Source organism: Lampetra planeri, unplaced genomic scaffold, assembly GCF_965212315.1.
Source record: "Lampetra planeri unplaced genomic scaffold, kcLamPlan1.2.h2 scaffold_137, whole genome shotgun sequence".
Taxonomy (NCBI): Eukaryota; Metazoa; Chordata; class Hyperoartia; order Petromyzontiformes; family Petromyzontidae; genus Lampetra; species Lampetra planeri.
The window spans coordinates 107,243-127,122 of NW_027614088.1; the positions used below are offsets into that span (position 1 = coordinate 107,243).

Below are 19,880 nucleotides of genomic sequence, written 5' to 3' on the forward strand. Positions count from 1 at the left end.
GATGTTGTTGATGATGATGTTGATGTTGATGATGTTGATGTTGGTGATGATGGTGATGTTGTTGATGATGTTGATGATGATGTTGATGATGTTGTTGATGATGTTGTTGATGTTGATGATGTTGTTGATGATGTTGTTGATGATGTTGTTGATGATGTTGTTGATGTTGATGATGTTGATGATGTTGATGATGTTGATGATGATGTTGTTGATGTTGATGATGTTGTTGATGATGATGTTGGTGACGTCACCCTGTCGACAGTCACCAACTTCCTCCCGCTCTTCGCATCCAAAACATCCACCTGCAGACACAGCAGCCAATCACAGCGTCACAAACACCCCGCCCCTAACACCACTAGTAGTACCGGTACTACTACTACTAGTAGTAGTAGTGGTAGAACTACTACTACTACTAGTGGTAGTAGTAGTACCAGTACTACTACTACTAGTAGTAGTAGTAGTACCAGTACTACTAGTAGTACTAGTACTACTAGTACTACTAGTAGTACTAGTACTACTAGTACTACTAGTAGTACTAGTACTACTAGTAGTACTAGTAGTAGAACTACTACTACTACTACTACCACTAGTAGTACTAGTACTACTAGTAGTACTAGTACTACTAGTACTACTAGTAGTACTAGTACTACTAGTAGTACTAGTACTACTATTACTAGTACCACCCCCCACCCCCCCCACCTCGTTGCCGAGCAACCGCGGGGGCTTGTGGAGGGTCCCCCCCCCCCCGTCCCCACCGGCCCCTCCCCTCCGCGCGCTGACGATGAATCGCGACAGCGAAGAGAACGAACGCAGACGCATCGCGAGCGAGCTCCGATCACCAACTAGTTAGGCAACTAGTTAGTTAGTCAGCTAGTTAGTCAACTAGTTAGTTAGCTAGTTAGTTAGTCAACTAGTTAGTCAACTAGTTAGTCAACTAGTTAGTTAGTCAACTAGTTAGTCAACTAGTTAGTCAACTAGTTAGTCAACTAGTTAGTTAGTCAGCTAGTTAGTTCGCTAGTTAGTCAACTAGTTAGTCAACTAGTTAGTTAGTCAACTAGTTAGTCAACTAGTTAGTCAACTAGTTAGTTAGTCAACTAGTTAGTTAGCTAGTTAGTCAACTAGTTAGTCAACTAGTTAGTTAGCTAGTTAGTCAACTAGTTAGTTAGCTAGTTAGTCAACTAGTTAGTCAACTAGTTAGTTAGCTAGTTAGTCAACTAGTTAGTCAACTAGTTAGTTAGCTAGTTAGTCAACTAGTTAGTTAGCTAGTTAGTCAACTAGTTAGTCAACTAGTTAGTTAGCTAGTTAGTCAACTAGTTAGTCAACTAGTTAGTTAGCTAGTTAGTTCGCTATTTAGTCAACTAGTTAGTCAACTAGTTAGTCAACTAGTTAGTTCACTAGATAGTTAGCTAGTTAGTCAACTAGTTAGTTCACTAGTTAGTTCACTAGTTAGTGAACTAGTTAGTTCGCTAGTTAGTGAACTAGTTAGTTCGCTAGTTAGTCAACTAGTTAGTTAGCTAGTTAGTTCACTAGTTAGTGAACTAGTTAGTTCGCTAGTTAGTGAACTAGTTAGTTCGCTAGTTAGTCAACTAGTTAGTTAGCTAGTTAGTCAACTAGTTAGTTCGCTAGTTAGTCAACTAGTTAGTTAGCTAGTTAGTCAACTAGTTAGTCAACTAGTTAGTTAGCTAGTTAGTCAACTAGTTAGTTCGCTAGTTAGTCAACTAGTTAGTCAACTAGTTAGTTCACTAGTTAGTTCACTAGTTAGTTCACTAGTTAGTCAACTAGTTAGTCAACTAGTTAGTTCACTAGTTAGTTCACTAGTTAGTTCACTAGTTAGTCAACTAGTTAGTCAACTAGTTAGTTCACTAGTTAGTTCACTAGTTAGTTCACTAGTTAGTCAACTAGTTAGTCAACTAGTTAGTTCACTAGTTAGTCAACTAGTTAGTCAGCTAGTTAGTTCGCTAGTTAGTCAACTAGTTAGTCAACTAGTTAGTTCACTAGTTAGTTCACTAGTTAGTTCACTAGTTAGTCAACTAGTTAGTCAACTAGTTAGTTCACTAGTTAGTTCACTAGTTAGTTCACTAGTTAGTCAACTAGTTAGTCAACTAGTTAGTTAGCTAGTTAATCAACTAGTTAGTTCACTAGTTAGTTCACTAGTTAGTCAACTAGTTAGTCAACTAGTTAGCTAGCTAGTTAGTCAACTAGTTAGTCAACTAGTTAGTTAGCTAGTTAGTCAACTAGTTAGTTCGCTAGTTAGTCAACTAGTTAGTCAACTAGTTAGTTCACTAGATAGTTAGCTAGTTAGTCAACTAGTTAGTTCACTAGTTAGTTCACTAGTTAGTGAACTAGTTAGTTCGCTAGTTAGTGAACTAGTTAGTTCGCTAGTTAGTCAACTAGTTAGTTAGCTAGTTAGTTCACTAGTTAGTGAACTAGTTAGTTCGCTAGTTAGTGAACTAGTTAGTTCGCTAGTTAGTCAACTAGTTAGTTAGCTAGTTAGTCAACTAGTTAGTTCGCTAGTTAGTCAACTAGTTAGTTAGCTAGTTAGTCAACTAGTTAGTCAACTAGTTAGTTAGCTAGTTAGTCAACTAGTTAGTTCGCTAGTTAGTCAACTAGTTAGTCAACTAGTTAGTTCACTAGTTAGTTCACTAGTTAGTTCACTAGTTAGTCAACTAGTTAGTCAACTAGTTAGTTCACTAGTTAGTTCACTAGTTAGTTCACTAGTTAGTTCACTAGTTAGTCAACTAGTTAGTCAACTAGTTAGTTCACTAGTTAGTTCACTAGTTAGTTCACTAGTTAGTCAACTAGTTAGTCAACTAGTTAGTTCACTAGTTAGTCAACTAGTTAGTCAACTAGTTAGTTCGCTAGTTAGTCAACTAGTTAGTCAACTAGTTAGTTCACTAGTTAGTTCACTAGTTAGTTCACTAGTTAGTCAACTAGTTAGTCAACTAGTTAGTTCACTAGTTAGTTCACTAGTTAGTTCACTAGTTAGTCAACTAGTTAGTCAACTAGTTAGTTAGCTAGTTAATCAACTAGTTAGTTCACTAGTTAGTTCACTAGTTAGTCAACTAGTTAGTCAACTAGTTAGTCAACTAGTTAGTTCACTAGTTAGTTCACTAGTTAGTTCACTAGTTATTCAACTAGTTAGTTAACGAACTAGTTAGTCAACTAGTTAGTTCACTAGTTAGTTCACTAGTTAGTTCACTAGTTAGTTCACTAGTTAGTCAACTAGTTAGTTCACTAGTTAGTTCGCTAGTTAGTTCACTAGTTAGTTAGCCAGCTAGTTAGTTCACTAGTTAGTTCACTAGTTAGTTCACTAATTAGTTAGCCAGCTAGTTAGTTCACTAGTTAGTTCACTAGTTAGTTCACTAATTAGTTAGCCAGCTAGTTAGTTCACTAGTTAGTTAGTTCAATAGTTGGTTCACTAGTTAGTTCACTAGTTAGTTCACTAATTAGTTAGCCAGCTAGTTAGTTCACTAGTTAGTTAGTTCACTAGTTAGTCACCTAGTTAGTTCACTAATTAGTTAGCCAGCTAGTTAGTTCACTAGTTAGTTAGTTCACTAGTTAGTCACCTAGTTAACCTGATAACCGAGTTGACCAGCGAACTATCGCGGCGGTTAATGGCGAGAGCCAAGGCAGACGAGAGGCGGTGAACGGCGGGAGCTGAGAAGTCGGAAGATGAATGAGCGGAGGGGATGTGCACAGGGAGGGTGAGTCGGAGAAAGGAGGGAGAGAGGGGGGGAGAGGGGGGGGGAGAGATAAGGAGAGGGGGGGGGGGAGAGGGGGGGGAGAGGGGGGGGAGAGGGGGGGGAGAGGGGGGGGAGGAGGGGGGGGGAGGAGGGGGGGGAGAGGGGGGAGAGGGGGGGGGGGAGAGGGGGGGAGAGGGGGGAGAGATAAGGAGAGGGGGGGGAGAGAGGGGGGGGAGAGGGAGAGAGGGGAGAGGGGGGGGGGAGAGGGGGGGGGGAGAGGGGGAAGAAGGGAGGGAGAGGGGAGGGAGAGGGGGGGAGAGGGGGGGAGAGGGGGGGAGAGGGGGGGGAGGGGGGAGAGGGGGGGGGAGAGGGGGGGGGAGAGGGGGGGGAGAGGGGGGAGGAGGGGGGAGAGGGGAGGGAGAGGGGGGAGAGGGGGGGAGGGGGGAGAGAGGGGGGAGAGAGGGGGGAGAGGGGGGGGAGAGGGGGGGGGAGAGGGGGGGGGAGAGGGGGGAGATAAGAAGAGGGGGGGGGGAGAAGTAGGGAAAGAGATGACACTACCCCATTGTGTGTGTGTGTCAGTGTGTGTGTCAGTGTGTGTATGTCAGTGTGTGTGGTTCATGTAGCCCGCATGCCCAGCCACCGCATGCCTAAACAGCTTTTGTTTGGCCGGATCGAGGGGGCTAAACGGGCGCGGCACGGGCTAGAGAAGAGATGAAGTGATGTGGTACAGGAGGACGTGGAGCTGAGTGGACTTGCCGATGACCGGTACCAGCGGTGTCAAGATCGGCCTCAGTGGAGGAGGCTCGTGAAGGACGCTACTGGGCAGTTGGAGGCAGTCGCCCTCCAACAACAACGGAGGGTGGAGGAGCGACGCTCACAACAACGAGCGGAGCGCCGGGTGGCTAAAGCACAGCGAGTTGGTACGGTAGGGGGGCACAGGTGGTGCATCAGCCAGTCATCTCGGTCATCTCGGTCAGTCGACCCGTGGGCACCTGCTGGGTCTGCCCCGTGACCTCCTGCCAGCGGGCGTTCAACACTTCACGTGGCCTCAAGGTGCACTTGGCCTGGCACAAGCGTCGTGGTGACGTCACCGCTACTTAGTGGCGAATGGCGGTTGTTGTTGTTGTTGTGTCAATTTATTACCACAAAACTACGAATTAAACTCTATCTGTAACAAATAAGCTCGTGCCGGAGGCCCCGGGGGTACAGGCGTCTATGACGTCTCCTGGCCAAACCCCATTTTGCGGAGCCAGGAGATTGAATCTTCACCCTCGGGGCTCCTCCAGAAACAACAAAAAGCCACTTCGTGTGGCCACGTGGAATGTTCGAACGCTCACTGCGGGAGGAGAGGCTGCCACTCCTCTGTCGGGAGCTGGACCGGTACCGTCTGGATCTCTGTAGGGAAGGAGACTGCCAAACAACAGGGTGTGGCTCTTCTTCTGAACAAAAGAATGAAGGGGGCGTGGGAGCGTGGCGGTGAGGTGTGGGAAACTGTAAGCCCCAGGCTACTTTGGGCTCGCCTTCCCGTCAACCGGAGGCGAGGAGGTGGGTGGTCGTGGTTACTTATGCCCCCACCGAAGACGAACATCCGTGGAGGGATGCAGGCAAAGCCGATGAGTCAGATGCCTTCTATGACCTCCTGTCACAGGTGCTGGCTAAAGTGGCCCCTCGGGATAGAGTTATCCTGTTGGGTGACTTCAATGCCCGAGTAGGTCATGATGCTGGCACCTGGTCTGGAGTGATTGGAAGGCATGAGCCAGATCAGCTCAATCACAATGGTAGGAGGCTGCTAGACTTCTGTGCAGCCCATGGGCTTGTAATTACCAACACGCTCTTCCGGCATCGGCGCATCCACACAACATCATGGATGCATGCCGGGTCCAAGCAAGAACATCTGCTGGACTACGTAGTGACGGACCAGCGGATGCGAGCCCATGTCCTTGACACCAGGACCTACCGTGGAGCTGATCTGCCCACTGACCATCGACTAGTCATCTGTAAGATGCGCCTGCCATTCTTCCACTCCGGTGGTGGGTGTACACCCAGGACCCCATTCCATCCTAAAGTGGCTGGTCTCAATTAGCTGATGAAAGTTGCAAGCGAGAATTTAATCATCGCTTGCGGCTGGGGTTGGCATCGTCCCCCATTCCTCCTGATGTCGAGGGGAATGGGTGAGGTTTAGGACTGTGACATCGCTGCCTTATTGACCTGGTCAAGGCATATGATACCATCAGTAGGCCTGGGCTCTGGGTTGTTCTTCGTGCTTTCAGAGTCCCTGACCCACTGCTCACGATCATTAAGGACCTTCATGAGGGTGAGCGGCACCCGGGTAAAACTACGTGGCCGGGAGTGGGAGCCATTCCCTGTTCACCTTGGGGTGCGACAGGGATGTCCTCTGGCTCCCACATTATTTAACAACAATTTCGACCACGTAGTCTGTGAAGCCTTCAATGGCTGTACCGGAGGAATTTCCATCTGGTACGGACACAATGGGGAGGCTGATCGATGCCTGGGTGCGGTCAAGGGATGGCTCCCTATTGGTCAACGATCTTATGTATGCCGATTAATCTGGTAATTGCTGCTCACTCAGAGGAGGAGTTGAGACGCTGCTGCTGAGACTGGAGCTTGCCACCAAGAGGTGGGGCCTTACCATCAGCCCCACCAAAAACGAAGCACCTGCCTGGGTATTTTGTACCATCGGACACTCCACCCCCACAACTCCCAATCGGTGATGGGGCAGTTGTGGAGAGAGTGGAGAGTTTCCCATACCTGGGCAGTGTGCTCATGACTGGCTCCGGTTTGACAGCAGAGGTCTCGCTCCGAATCAGTCGAGCGGCAATATCTTTTCATCGGCTGCGTAACGCTGTGCGGAAACTGCCTGGTCTGTCGCTCCGCACGAAGCTTCAGGTCTTCTCGGCCCACGGTCATTCCCTCCCTTCTCTACGCTTGCGAAACGTGGACCCCCCTAATGGAACATCTTCGCCGGTTAGAAACATTCAGGCCAGAGGTCGCAAACGGGTTTTGATTCCTTACCCCGTACCCGGCCGCACCAGGGTCGCAAGCGGGTACCCGTACCCGGCCGTACCTGTACCCTACCCATACCCGGCAGATACGGGTAGGGTACGGGTATCGGGTACCTGATTGCGACCTCTGGGATGAAGCCATGTTGCAGGCGCGGGTGGGTTGATTCTAGGAACTTGAATTGTGAGAAGAGACAAGACGTTGGGAAATGAGTGACAAACGGTGACTCACCAGTGACTCACGGCCTACCCGTACCCCGCCACACCAGGGGTCGCAAACGGGGTACCCGTACCCGGCCGGGTACGGGTAGCCGGGTATCAGGTAGGGTACGGGTATCGGGTACCCGGTTGCGACCTCTGATTCAGACTGGCCTGCCTACGATCCATCCTCGGATTAACCAGCAAGCTGGATTGTGTGAGCAGCTCACAAATCCTTGAAAGATCTGGACAAAGTCCCATCGGTGAGCTCCTTCGGCAGGCAAGGCTGCGTTGGCTGGGTCACGTAACCCGCATGCCCAGTCACCGCATGCCTAAACAGCTTTTGTTCGGCCGGATAAAAGGGGCTAAACGGGCGTGGCACGGGCTGGAGAAGAGATGGGTGAGTGGGGTGAGTGACAGTGAGTGACTGAGTGTGAGTGAGTGTGAGTGAGTGTGAGTGAGTGCGTGAGTGGGGTAAGTGAGTGTGAGTGGGTGAGTGTGTGTGTGGGTGAGTGAATGGGTGAGTGAATGGGTGAGTAGGTGAGTGTGTGTGTGTGGGTGAGTGAATGGGTGAGTGAATGGGTGAGTAGGTGAGTGAGTGTGTGGGTGAGTGGGTGAGTGAGTGAATGGGTGAGTGAGTGAGTGGGTGAATGAGTGAATGAGTAAGTAAGTGCGTAGGTGGGTGGGTGAGTGGGTGAGTGGGTGGGTGAATGGGTGAGTGAGTGGGTGAGTGGGTCAGTGAGTGAGTGGGCGAGTGAGTGGGTGGGTGGGTGATGAGTGGGTGGGTGAGTGGGTGAGTGTGAGTGTTTAGGCGCTGCTGCTGCTACTCGCAACTAACAGCACTTGCCCCTACAGTCCGTTGGAGGCTACACGGGGATCTTTGTCTTTGTAAGTGTAGGGATAGAGGTGAGAAAGAGAGATTAGGAGGGTGCGAGATATGAGACTACACAGACCCTGTCAGTGTGTGAGTGTGTGTCTGTGTGCGTCTGTGTGTCTGTGTGTGTGTGTCAGTGTGTGTGTGTCTGTGTGTTTCTGTGTGTGTGTGTGTCAGTGTGTGAGTGTGTATCTATGTGTGTGTCAGTGTGAGTGTGTGTCAGTGTGTGTGTGTCAGTGTGTGAGTGTGTGGTCTGTGTGTGTGTCAGTGTGTGTATGTCAGTTTGTGTGTATCAGTGTGTGAGTGTGTATCTGTGTGTGTGTATCTGTGTGTGTGTGTCAGTGTGTGAGTGTGTGTGTCAGTGTGTGGAGTGTGTCACTGTGTGGTGTGTCAGTTTGTGTGTGTGTGTCAGTGTGTGTGTGTCACTGTGTGTGTGTGTGTGTCTGTGTGTGTCACTGTGTGTGTGTCAGTGTGTGTGTGTGTCTGTGTGTGTGTGTCACTGTGTGTGTGTTTCTGTGTGTGTGTGTCTGTGTGTGTGTCATGATGTGTGTGTGTATGTGTGTGTGTGTCACTGTGTGTGTGTCTGTGTGTTTCTGTGTGTGTGTGTCAGTGTGTGTTTCAGTGTGTGTGTCAGTGTGTGAGTGTGTGTCTGTGTGTGTGTGTCAGTTTGTGTGTGTGTGTCACTGTGTGTGTGTCAGTGTGTGTGTGTGTGTCAGTGTGTGTGTGTCTGTGTGTGTCATGATGTGTGTGTGTGTCATGATGTGTGTCTGTGTGAGTGTGTCACTGTGTGTGTGTGTGTGTGTCAGTTTGTGTGTGTGTGTCAGTGTGTGTGTGTCATGATGTGTGTGTGTCATGATGTGTGTGTGTGTCATGATGTGTGTCTGTGTGTGTCTGTGTGAGTGTGTGTGTGTCAGTGTGTGTGTCAGTGTGTGTGTGTCATGATGTGTGTGTGTGTGTGTCTGTGTCAGTGTGTGTGTGTCAGTGTGTGAGTGGTGTGTCTGTGTGTGTGTCAGTGTGTGTGTGTGTCAGTGTGTGTGTGTGTCTGTGTGTGTGTCAGTTTGTGTGTGTGTGTCACTGTGTGTGTGTGTCAGTGTGTGTGTGTGTGTCTGTGTGTGTGTCAGTGTGTGTGTGTGTCAGTGTGTGTGTGTGTCATGATGTGTGTGTGTGTCACTGTGTGTGTGTGTCTGTGTCAGTGTGTGAGTGTGTGTGTCAGTTTGTGTGAGTGTGTCACTGTGTGTGTGTGTCAGTGTGTGTGTGTGTCAGTGTGTGTGTCAGTGTGTGTGTGTCAGTGTGTGTGTCAATGTGTGTGTCAGTGTGTGTGTGTGTGTCACTGTGTGTGTGTCAGTGTCAGGAGACGTCACAGTCGCCTGTCCCCCCGGGGCCTCCGACACAAGCTCATTTGTTACGGATTTATGTTTAATTGGTAGTTTTGTGGAAATAAATTGAGGGTGGTGGGGTTACTAGCCCCTCGCACCCGTCCAGAGTCCTGCCCTGAGGACCCCCGTGCTCTGTCCACTGCTGCCCTGAGGGACCCCCGTGCTCTGTCCACTGCTGCCCTGAGGGAGAGTCACTCTCTCTCTACTGCTGCCCTGAGGGACCCCCGTGCTCTGTCCACTGCTGCCCTGAGGGAGAGTCACTCTCTCTACTGCTGCCCTGAGGGAGAGTCACGCACTCTCTACTGCTGCCCTGAGGGAGAGTCACTCTCTCTACTGCTGCCCTGAGGGAGAGCCACTCTCTCTACTGCTGCCCTGAGGGAAAGTCACTCTCTCTCTACTGCTGCCCTGAGGGAGAGCCACTCTCTCTCTACTGCTGCCCTGAGGGAGAGCCACTCTCTCTCTACTGCTGCCCTGAGGGAGAGTCACGCTCTCTCTCTACTGCTGCCCTGAGGGAGAGTCACTCTCTCTCTACTGCTGCCCTGAGGGAGAGTCACTCTCTCTACTGCTGCCCTGAGGGAGAGTCACTCTCTCTCTACTGCTGCCCTGAGGGAGAGTCACTCTCTCTACTGCTGCCCTGAGGGAGAGTCACGCTCTCTCTCTACTGCTGCCCTGAGGGAGAGTCACTCTCTCTACTGCTGCCCTGAGGGAGAGTCACTCTCTCTACTGCTGCCCTGAGGGAGAGCCACTCTCTCTACTGCTGCCCTGAGGGAGAGCCACTCTCTCTACTGCTGCCCTGAGGGAGAGCCACTCTCTCTACTGCTGCTGCCCTGAGGGAGAGTCACTCTCTCTCTGCTGCCCTGAGGGAGAGTCACTCTCTCTCTGCTGCCCTGAGGGAGAGCCACTCTCTCTACTGCTGCCCTGAGGGAGAGTCACTCTCTCTGCTGCTGCCCTGAGGGAGAGCCACTCTCTCTACTGCTGCCCTGAGGGAGAGTCACTCTCTCTGCTGCTGCCCTGAGGGAGAGCCACTCTCTCTGCTGCTGCCCTGAGGGAGAGCCACTCTCTCTACTGCTGCCCTGAGGGAGAGCCACTCTCTCTACTGCTGCCCTGAGGGAGAGTCACTCTCTCTCTACTGCTGCCCTGAGGGAGAGTCACTCTCTCTGCTGCTGCCCTGAGGGAGAGCCGCGCTCTCTCTACTGCTGCCCTGAGGGAGAGTCACTCTCTCTCTACTGCTGCCCTGAGGGAGAGTCACTCTCTCTACTGCTGCCCTGAGGGAGAGTCACTCTCTCTACTGCTGCCCTGAGGGAGAGTCACTCTCTCTCTGCTGCTGCCCTGAGGGAGAGTCACTCTCTCTACTGCTGCCCTGAGGGAGAGTCACTCTCTCTACTGCTGCCCTGAGGGAGAGTCACTCTCTCTACTGCTGCCCTGAGGGAGAGTCAATCTCTCTACTGCTGCCCTGAGGGAGAGCCACTCTCTCTCTACTGCTGCCCTGAGGGAGAGTCACTCTCTCTACTGCTGCCCTGAGGGAGAGCCACTCTCTCTCTACTGCTGCCCTGAGGGAGAGCCACTCTCTCTCTACTGCTGCCCTGAGGGAGAGTCACTCTCTCTACTGCTGCCCTGAGGGAGAGCCACTCTCTCTCTACTGCTGCCCTGAGGGAGAGTCACTCTCTCTACTGCTGCCCTGAGGGAGAGTCACTCTCTCTACTGCTGCCCTGAGGGAGAGCCACTCTCTCTCTACTGCTGCCCTGAGGGAGAGTCACTCTCTCTCTACTGCTGCCCTGAGGGAGAGTCACTCTCTCTACTGCTGCCCTGAGGGAGAGCCGCGCTCTCTCTGCTGCCCTGAGGGAGAGTCACTCTCTCTCTACTGCTGCCCTGAGGGAGAGCCACTCTCTCTCTGCTGCTGCCCTGAGGGAGAGTCACTCTCTCTACTGCTGCCCTGAGGGAGAGCCACTCTCTCTCTGCTGCTGCCCTGAGGGAGAGTCACTCTCTCTCTACTGCTGCCCTGAGGGAGAGTCACTCTCTCTCTACTGCTGCCCTGAGGGAGAGCCACTCTCTCTACTGCTGCCCTGAGGGAGAGTCACTCTCTCTCTACTGCTGCCCTGAGGGAGAGTCACGCTCTCTCTCTACTGCTGCCCTGAGGGAGAGTCACTCTCTCTCTACTGCTGCCCTGAGGGAGAGTCACTCTCTCTCTACTGCTGCCCTGAGGGAGAGTCACTCTCTCTACTGCTGCCCTGAGGGAGAGTCACTCTCTCTACTGCTGCCCTGAGGGAGAGTCACTCTCTCTCTACTGCTGCCCTGAGGGAGAGTCACTCTCTCCACTGCTGCCCTGAGGGAGAGTCACTCTCTCCACTGCTGCCCTGAGGGAGAGTCACTCTCTCTACTGCTGCCCTGAGGGAGAGTCACTCTCTCTACTGCTGCCCTGAGGGAGAGTCACTCTCTCTACTGCTGCCCTGAGGGAGAGTCACTCTCTCCACTGCTGCCCTGAGGGAGAGTCACTCTCTCTCTACTGCTGCCCTGAGGGAGAGTCACGCTCTCTCCACTGCTGCCCTGAGGGAGAGTCACTCTCTCTACTGCTGCCCTGAGGGAGAGCCACTCTCTCTACTGCTGCCCTGAGGGAGAGTCACTCTCTCTACTGCTGCCCTGAGGGAGAGCCACTCTCTCTACTGCTGCCCTGAGGGAGAGTCACTCTCTCTACTGCTGCCCTGAGGGAGAGCCACTCTCTCTACTGCTGCCCTGAGGGAGAGTCACTCTCTCTCTACTGCTGCCCTGAGGGAGAGTCACTCTCTCTACTGCTGCCCTGAGGGAGAGTCACTCTCTCTCTACTGCTGCCCTGAGGGAGAGCCACTCTCTCTACTGCTGCCCTGAGGGAGAGCCACTCTCTCTACTGCTGCCCTGAGGGAGAGTCACTCTCTCTCTACTGCTGCCCTGAGGGAGAGTCACTCTCTCTCTACTGCTGCCCTGAGGGAGAGTCACTCTCTCTCTACTGCTGCCCTGAGGGAGAGCCGCGCTCTGTCCACCAGTCTGTTGGGAGGTGCTACAGGATGTGGTTGTTCAAGTTCAAGTTCATGTATTAGGTACAGAGCCCTGTGAGCCATTCGACTCTTGAATCGGGTGCAACCGCAACAAACAAAAAACAAAAACACGAAAACATCTTAAAGTGACTACGTGTGACTGAGTGCAAACAGAAAATCCAAGACAAGACGGCAAAATATTGCAGAAAAAAACACCGTTACACACCAACGCCGTGTGCAAAAATCCCAGTGGGATGCAAGTCAAACAACAACAACAACAACAACCACAAGACAACTTAGATTAAGTTGTTGGGAGGCGCTGCCGGCTATAGTAATAGCTGCTCATTCAGAGGAGGAGTTGGAGACACTTGTGCTCTGGGTTGATCTTCGTGCTTTCGGAGTCCCTGACCCTCTGCTCACGATCATTAAGGACCTTCATGATGGTGAGCGGGCCCGGGTAGAACTACGTGGCCGGGAGTCGGAGCCTTTCCCTGTGTAGGGGTGTCACGGAGGGGCTGTATACAATGGGATCGGATGGGAAAAAAACACAGTGGGCGTGGCCATGTCGGTGCACGGGCAGGTGCTCCCAGCGACGTCCGCATCGGGCAGCCTGGGGGGCTGACTCGGAGCTGGGGTTCCCCGGGGCCCCACCCCTCAGCGGGGGGGTTTGGTATAAAAGGGGATGAGCCGGAGGGCTCGGGGAGAGATGTTAAGCTAAACCAGTGAAGACCGAAGATCGTCCAGATAGGGCCCTGGACTCCCCTGGATCGCCGCCCTTGTCAGGGCCACGCAGGACCGAGCCAGCGGCGTGGTCCCGAGAACCAGAGCTAGTGCTCTGGGACTCCGGGTACCGTGAGCCCGACTTACCAGTGTCGGGCCAGACAGCCTCCCCTAGCCCGTTAGTGGAGGACTAGGAGGTAGGTCAGGCACAGCTAGCAGTGTATCCCCAGCTAGCCGGGTGAGGGGGCCGATACCCCCTCCAGTGTTGTATGTCCGTGATTGTGCCAACTGACGCGGAATAAATACGTGTGCCTCCAACCCCGGCGTCCAAGAGTCCTCAACGATATTACACCTGTACACCTTGGGGTGCGACAGGGATGTCCTCTGGCTCCCACATTATTTAACATCTATTTCGACTGCGTAGTTCGTGAAGCCTTCAATAGCTGTACCGGGGGAATTTCCATCTGGTACAGATATAATGGGAGGCTGATCGACGCCCGGGTGCGATCAAGGGATGGCTCCCTATTGGTCAACCACGTTATGTATGCCGATGATTTGGTAATAGCTGCTCATTCAGAGGAGGAGTTGGAGACGCTCCTGCTGAGACTGGAGCGTGCCACTAAGAGGTGGGGCCTTACCATCAGCCCCACCAAAACGAAGCACCTGCCTGGGTATTTTGTACCATCGGACACTCCACCCCCACACCTCCAAATCGGTGATGGGGCAGTTGTGGAGAGAGTGGAGAGTTTCCCATACCTGGGCAGTGTGCTTATGACCGGCTCCAGTTTATCAGCAGAGGTCTCACTCCGAATCAGTCGAGCGGCAATATCTTTTCATCGGTTGCGTAACGCTGTGTGGAAGCTACCTGGTCTGTCGCTCCGCACGAAGCTTCAGGTCTTTTCGGCCACGGTCATTCCCTCCCTTCTCTACGCTTGCGAAACGTGGACCCCCCCAGTGGCGCATCTTCGCCGGTTGGAAACATTTAGGCTGGCCTGCCTACGATCCATCCTGGGTTTAACCAGCAGGCTGGATTGTGTGAGGAGCTCACAAGTCCTTGAAAGATCTGGGCAAAGTCCCATCAGTGAGCTCCTCCGGCAGGCAAGGCTGCGTTGGCTGGGTCATGTAGCCCGCATGCCCAGCCACCGCATGCCTAAACAGCTTTTGTTCGGCCGGATCGAGGGGGCTAAACGGGCGCGGCACGGGCTAGAGAAGAGATGGAGTGATGTGGTACAGGAGGACGTGGAGCTGAGTGGACTTGCCGATGACTGGTACCAGCGGTGTCAAGATCGGCCTCAGTGGAGGAGGCTCGTGAAGGACGCTACTGGGCAGTTGGAGGCAGTCGCCCTCCAACAACAACGGAGGGCGGAGGAGCGACGCTCACAACAACGAGCGGAGCGCCGGGTGGCTAAAGCACAGCAAGTTGGCACAGTAGGGGGCACAGGTGGTGCATCAGCCAGTCATCTCGGTCATCTCGGTCAGTCGACCCGTGGCACCTGCTGGGTCTGCCCCGTGACCTCCTGCCAGCGGGCGTTCGACACTTCACGTGGTAGCCTCAAGGTGCACATGGCCTGGCACAAGCGTCGTGGTGACGTCACCGCCACTTAGTGGCGAATGGCGGTTGTTGTTGGTTGTTGTGTCACTGTGTGTGTGTATCACAGTGTGTGTCACAGTGTGTGTGTGTCACTGTGTGTGTTTGTCACAAGTTGGCACAGTAGGGGGCACAGGTGGTGCATCAGCCAGTCATCTCGGTCATCTCGGTCAGTCGACCCGTGGCACCTGCTGGGTCTGCCCCGTGACCTCCTGCCAGCGGGCGTTCGACACTTCACGTGGCCTCAGGGTGCACATGGCCTGGCACAAGCGTCGTGGTGACGTCACCGCCACTTAGTGGCGAATGGCGGTTGTTGTTGTTGTTGTGTCACTGTGTGTGTGTCATTGTGTGTGTGTGTCACTGTGTGTGTGTGTCACTGTGTGTGTGTCACTGTGTGTGTGTGTCACTGTGTGTGTGTGTCACTGTGTGTGTGTGTCACTGTGTGTGTGTCACTGTGTGTGTCACTGTGTGTGTGTCACTGTGTGTGTGTGTCACTGTGTGTGTGTGTCACTGTGTGTGTGTCACTGTGTGTGTCACTGTGTGTCACTGTGTGTCACTGTGTGTGTGTCACTGTGTGTGTGTCACTGTGTGTGTGTCACTGTGTGTGTGTGTCACTGTGTGTGTGTCACTGTGTGGAGCGACAGACCAGGTAGCTTCCACACAGCGTTACGCAACCGATGAAAAGATATTGCCGCTCGACTGATTCGGAGTGAGACCTCTGCTGATAAACTGGAGCCGGTCATAAGCACACTGCCCAGGTATGGGAAACTCTCCACTCTCTCCACAACTGCCCCATCACCGATTGGGAGTTGTGGGGGTGGAGTGCCCGATGGTACAAAATACCCAGGCAGGTGCTTAGTTTTGGTGGGGCTGATGGTAAGGCCCCACCTCTTAGTGGCACACTCCAGTCTCAGCAGCAGCGTCTCCAACTCCTCTTCTGAATGAGCAGATATTACCAAATCATCGGCATACATAACGTGGTTGACCAATAGGGAGCCATCCCTTGATCGCACCCGGGCGTCGATCAGCCTCCCATTATATCTGTACCTGGTCTGTCGCTCCGCACGAAGCTTCAGGTCTTCTCGGCCACGGTCATTCCCTCCCTTCTCTACGCTTGCGAAACGTGGACCCCCCCAGTGGCGCATCTTCGCCGGTTGGAAACATTTAGGCTGGCCTGCCTACGATCCATCCTGGGTTTAACCAGCAGGCTGGATTGTGTGAGGAGCTCACAAGTCCTTGAAAGATCTGGGCAAAGTCCCATCAGTGAGCTCCTCCGGCAGGCAAGGCTGCGTTGGCTGGGTCATGTAGCCCGCATGCCCAGCCACCGCATGCCTAAACAGCTTTTGTTCGGCCGGATCGAGGGGGCTAAACGGGCGCGACACGGGCTAGAGAGGAGATGGAGTGATGTGGTACAGGAGGACGTGGAGCTGAGTGGACTTGCCGATGACTGGTACCAGCGGTGTCAAGATCGGCCTCAGTGGAGGAGGCTCGTGAAGGACGCTACTGGGCAGTTGGAGGCAGTCGCCCTCCAACAACAACGGAGGGCGGAGGAGCGACGCTCACAACAACGAGCGGAGCGCCGGGTGGCTAAAGCACAGCAAGTTGGCACAGTAGGGGGCACAGGTGGTGCATCAGCCAGTCATCTCGGTCATCTCGGTCAGTCGACCCGTGGCACCTGCTGGGTCTGCCCCGTGACCTCCTGCCAGCGGGCGTTCGACACTTCACGTGGTAGCCTCAAGGTGCACATGGCCTGGCACAAGCGTCGTGGTGACGTCACCGCCACTTAGTGGCGAATGGCGGTTGTTGTGTCACTGTCTCACACTGTGTGTGTGTCACTGTTTGTGTGTGTCACTGTGTGTGTGTCACTGTGTGTGTGTCACTGTGTGTGTGTCACTGTGTCACTGTGTGTGTGTCACTGTGTCACTGTGTGTGTGTGTCACTGTGTGTGTCACTGTGTGTGTCACTGTGTGTGTGTCACTGTGTGTGTGTCACTGTGTGTGTGTCACTGTGTGTGTGTCACTGTGTCACTGTGTGTGTGTCACTGTGTGTGTGTCACTGTGTCACTGTGTGTGTGTGTGTGTCACTGTGTGTGTGTGTGTCACTGTGTGTGTGTGTCACTGTGTGTGTCACTGTGTGTGTGTCACTGTGTCACTGTGTCACTGTGTGTGTGTCACTGTGTGTGTGTCACTGTGTCACTGTGTGTGTGTCACTGTGTCACTGTGTGTGTGTCACTGTTTGTGTGTGTCACTGTGTGTGTGTCACTGTGTGTGTCACTGTGTGTGTGTCACTGTGTGTGTGTCACTGTGTCACTGTGTGTGTGTCACTGTGTCACTGTGTGTGTGTGTCACTGTGTGTGTGTCACTGTGTCACTGTGTGTGTGTGTCACTGAGTGTGTCACTGTTTGTGTGTGTCACTGTGTGTGTGTCACTGTGTGTGTCACTGTGTGTGTGTCACTGTGTCACTGTGTGTGTGTGTCACTGTGTGTCACTGTGTCTCACACTGTGTGTGTCACTGTGTGTGTGTGTCACTGTGTGTGTGTCACTGTGTGTGTGTCACTGTGTCACTGTGTGTGTGTGTCACTGTGTGTGTCACTGTGTCTCACACTGTGTGTGTCACTGTGTGTGTGTGTCACTGTGTGTGTGTCACTGTGTGTGTGTCACTGTGTCTCACACTGTGTGTGTCACTGTGTGTGTGTGTCACTGTGTGTGTGTCACTGTGTGTGTGTCACTGTGTCACTGTGTGTGTGTGTCACTGTGTCACTGTGTGTATATGTGTCACTGTGTGTGTGTCACTGTGTGTGTGTCACTGTGTCACTGTGTGTGTGTCACTGTGTCACTGTGTGTGTGTCACTGTGTCACTGTGTGTGTGTCACTGTGTGTGTGTCACTGTGTCACTGTGTGTGTCACTGTGTGTGTCACTGTGTGTGTGTCACTGTGTGTGTCACTGTGTGTGTCACTGTGTGTGTCACTGTGTCTCACACTGTGTGTGTGTGTGTGTGTCACTGTGTCACTGTGTGTGTCACTGTGTGTGTCACTGTGTGTGTGTGTCACTGTGTGTGTCACTGTGTGTGTCACTGTGTGTGTCACTGTGTGTGTGTCACTGTGTGTGTGTCACTGTGTGTGTCACTGTGTGTGTCACTGTGTGTGTGTCACTGTGTGTGTGTCACTGTGTGTGTGTGTCACTGTGCGTGTCACTGTGTGTGTGTCACTGTGTGTGTGTCACTGTGTGTGTGTGACTGTGTGTGTCACTGTGTGTGTGTCACTGTGTGTGTGTCACTGTGTGTGTGTCACTGTGTGTGTGTCACTGTGTGTGTGTCACTGTGCGTGTCACTGTGCGTGTGTCACTGTGTGTGTGTGTCACTGTGCGTGTCACTGTGCGTGTGTCACTGTGTGTGTCACTGAGTGTGTCACTGTTTGTGTGTGTCACTGTGTGTGTGTCACTGTGTGTGTCACTGTGTGTGTGTCACTGTGTCACTGTGTGTGTGTGTCACTGTGTGTCACTGTGTCTCACACTGTGTGTGTCACTGTGTGTGTGTGTCACTGTGTGTGTGTCACTGTGTGTGTGTCACTGTGTCACTGTGTGTGTGTGTCACTGTGTGTGTCACTGTGTCTCACACTGTGTGTGTCACTGTGTGTGTGTGTCACTGTGTGTGTGTCACTGTGTGTGTGTCACTGTGTCTCACACTGTGTGTGTCACTGTGTGTGTGTGTCACTGTGTGTGTGTCACTGTGTGTGTGTCACTGTGTCACTGTGTGTGTGTGTCACTGTGTCACTGTGTGTATATGTGTCACTGTGTGTGTGTCACTGTGTGTGTGTCACTGTGTCACTGTGTGTGTGTCACTGTGTCACTGTGTGTGTGTCACTGTGTCACTGTGTGTGTGTCACTGTGTGTGTGTCACTGTGTCACTGTGTGTGTCACTGTGTGTGTCACTGTGTGTGTGTGTCACTGTGTGTGTCACTGTGTGTGTCACTGTGTGTGTCACTGTGTCTCACACTGTGTGTGTGTGTGTGTGTCACTGTGTCACTGTGTGTGTCACTGTGTGTGTCACTGTGTGTGTGTGTCACTGTGTGTGTCACTGTGTGTGTCACTGTGTGTGTCACTGTGTGTGTGTCACTGTGTGTGTCACTGTGTGTGTCACTGTGTGTGTGTCACTGTGTGTGTGTCACTGTGTGTGTGTCACTGTGTGTGTGTCACTGTGTGTGTGTGTCACTGTGCGTGTCACTGTGTGTGTGTCACTGTGTGTGTGTCACTGTGTGTGTGTCACTGTGTGTGTGTCACTGTGTGTGTGTCACTGTGTGTGTGTCACTGTGTGTGTCACTGTGTGTGTGTCACTGTGTGTGTGTCACTGTGTGTGTGTCACTGTGTGTGTCACTGTGTGTGTGTCACTGTGTGTGTGTCACTGTGTGTGTGTGTCACTGTGCGTGTCACTGTGCGTGTGTCACTGTGTGTGTGTGTCACTGTGCGTGTCACTGTGCGTGTCACTGTGCGTGTCACTGTGCGTGTGTCACTGTGTGTGTCACTGTGTGTGTCACTGTGTGTGTGTCACTGTGTGTGTGTCACTGTGTGTGTCACTGTGTGTGTCACTGTGTGTGTGTCACTGTGTGTGTCACTGTGTGTGTGTCACTGTGTGTGTGTCACTGTGTGTGTCACTGTGCGTGTCACTGTGCGTGTGTCACTGTGTGTGTGTGTCACTGTGCGTGTCACTGTGCGTGTCACTGTGCGTGTGTCACTGTGTGTGTCACTGTGTGTGTCACTGTGTGTGTCACTGTGTGTGTGTGAATATTCAAGAGTGAATATTTAAATAAATGAACGTCAACTCACCCGCACGCTGCCCATGGTTGACTCGTCACGTCAGCTGCCGATCCACTGCACTCTGTCGAACGTTGCCTGAACGTTGCCTGAACGTCCCCTGAACGTCGCCTGAACGTCGCCTGAACGTCCCCTGAACGTTGCCTGAACGTTGCCTGAACGTCCCCTGAACGTCGCCTGAACGTTGCCTGAACGTCCCCTGAACGTCGCCTGAACGTTGCCTGAACGTCCCCTGAACGTCGCCTGAACGTTGCCTGAACGTCCCCTGAACGTCGCCTGAACGTCCCCTGAACGTCCCCTGAACGTCGCCTGAACGTCCCCTGAACGTCCCCTGAACGTCGCCTGAACGTTGCAAAAGAGACCTTTACCTCACGCCAGCATCGAACCACGCGCGGTGCTGAAACCCAAGAAACGCAGGTGGGGGGGGGGGGGGTCAGCCCCGCCCCTCTAGGCCACACCCCTCACTAAGCCACACCCCTTGCCCCTCCCTCTAACACGCCCCCTTTGCTCAGCTCCACCAATCGTCGCCCTCGCCTCGTCTGTCGCCCCGCCCACCCTCTCACAGCTTGGTTAGCTCCGCCCACTTTTCCAACCAATCGCCGCG

At 52.6% G+C, this 19,880-nt stretch overlaps 1 protein-coding gene across 5 annotated transcripts in view; it reads right to left on the reverse strand.

Moving 5' to 3' along the window:
• TECR (trans-2,3-enoyl-CoA reductase) overlaps positions 1-19,724 on the reverse strand; it is a 53,669-nt gene extending 33,945 nt beyond the window's left edge. For all 5 annotated transcript variants that reach the window (XR_013589382.1, XR_013589383.1, XR_013589381.1 and 2 more), the window contains exons 1-2: positions 19,289-19,724; positions 252-302 (exon numbers count right to left, since the gene is read on the reverse strand). Coding sequence is in view for 2 of the 5 variants with exons in the window: in XM_078622187.1 (XP_078478313.1) it covers positions 252-302; positions 19,289-19,303 (66 nt within the window). In the remaining 3 variants the exon portion in view is untranslated. The remainder of the gene's footprint in view (positions 1-251; positions 303-19,288) is intronic.
• Positions 19,725-19,880: the final 156 nt, after the last annotated feature.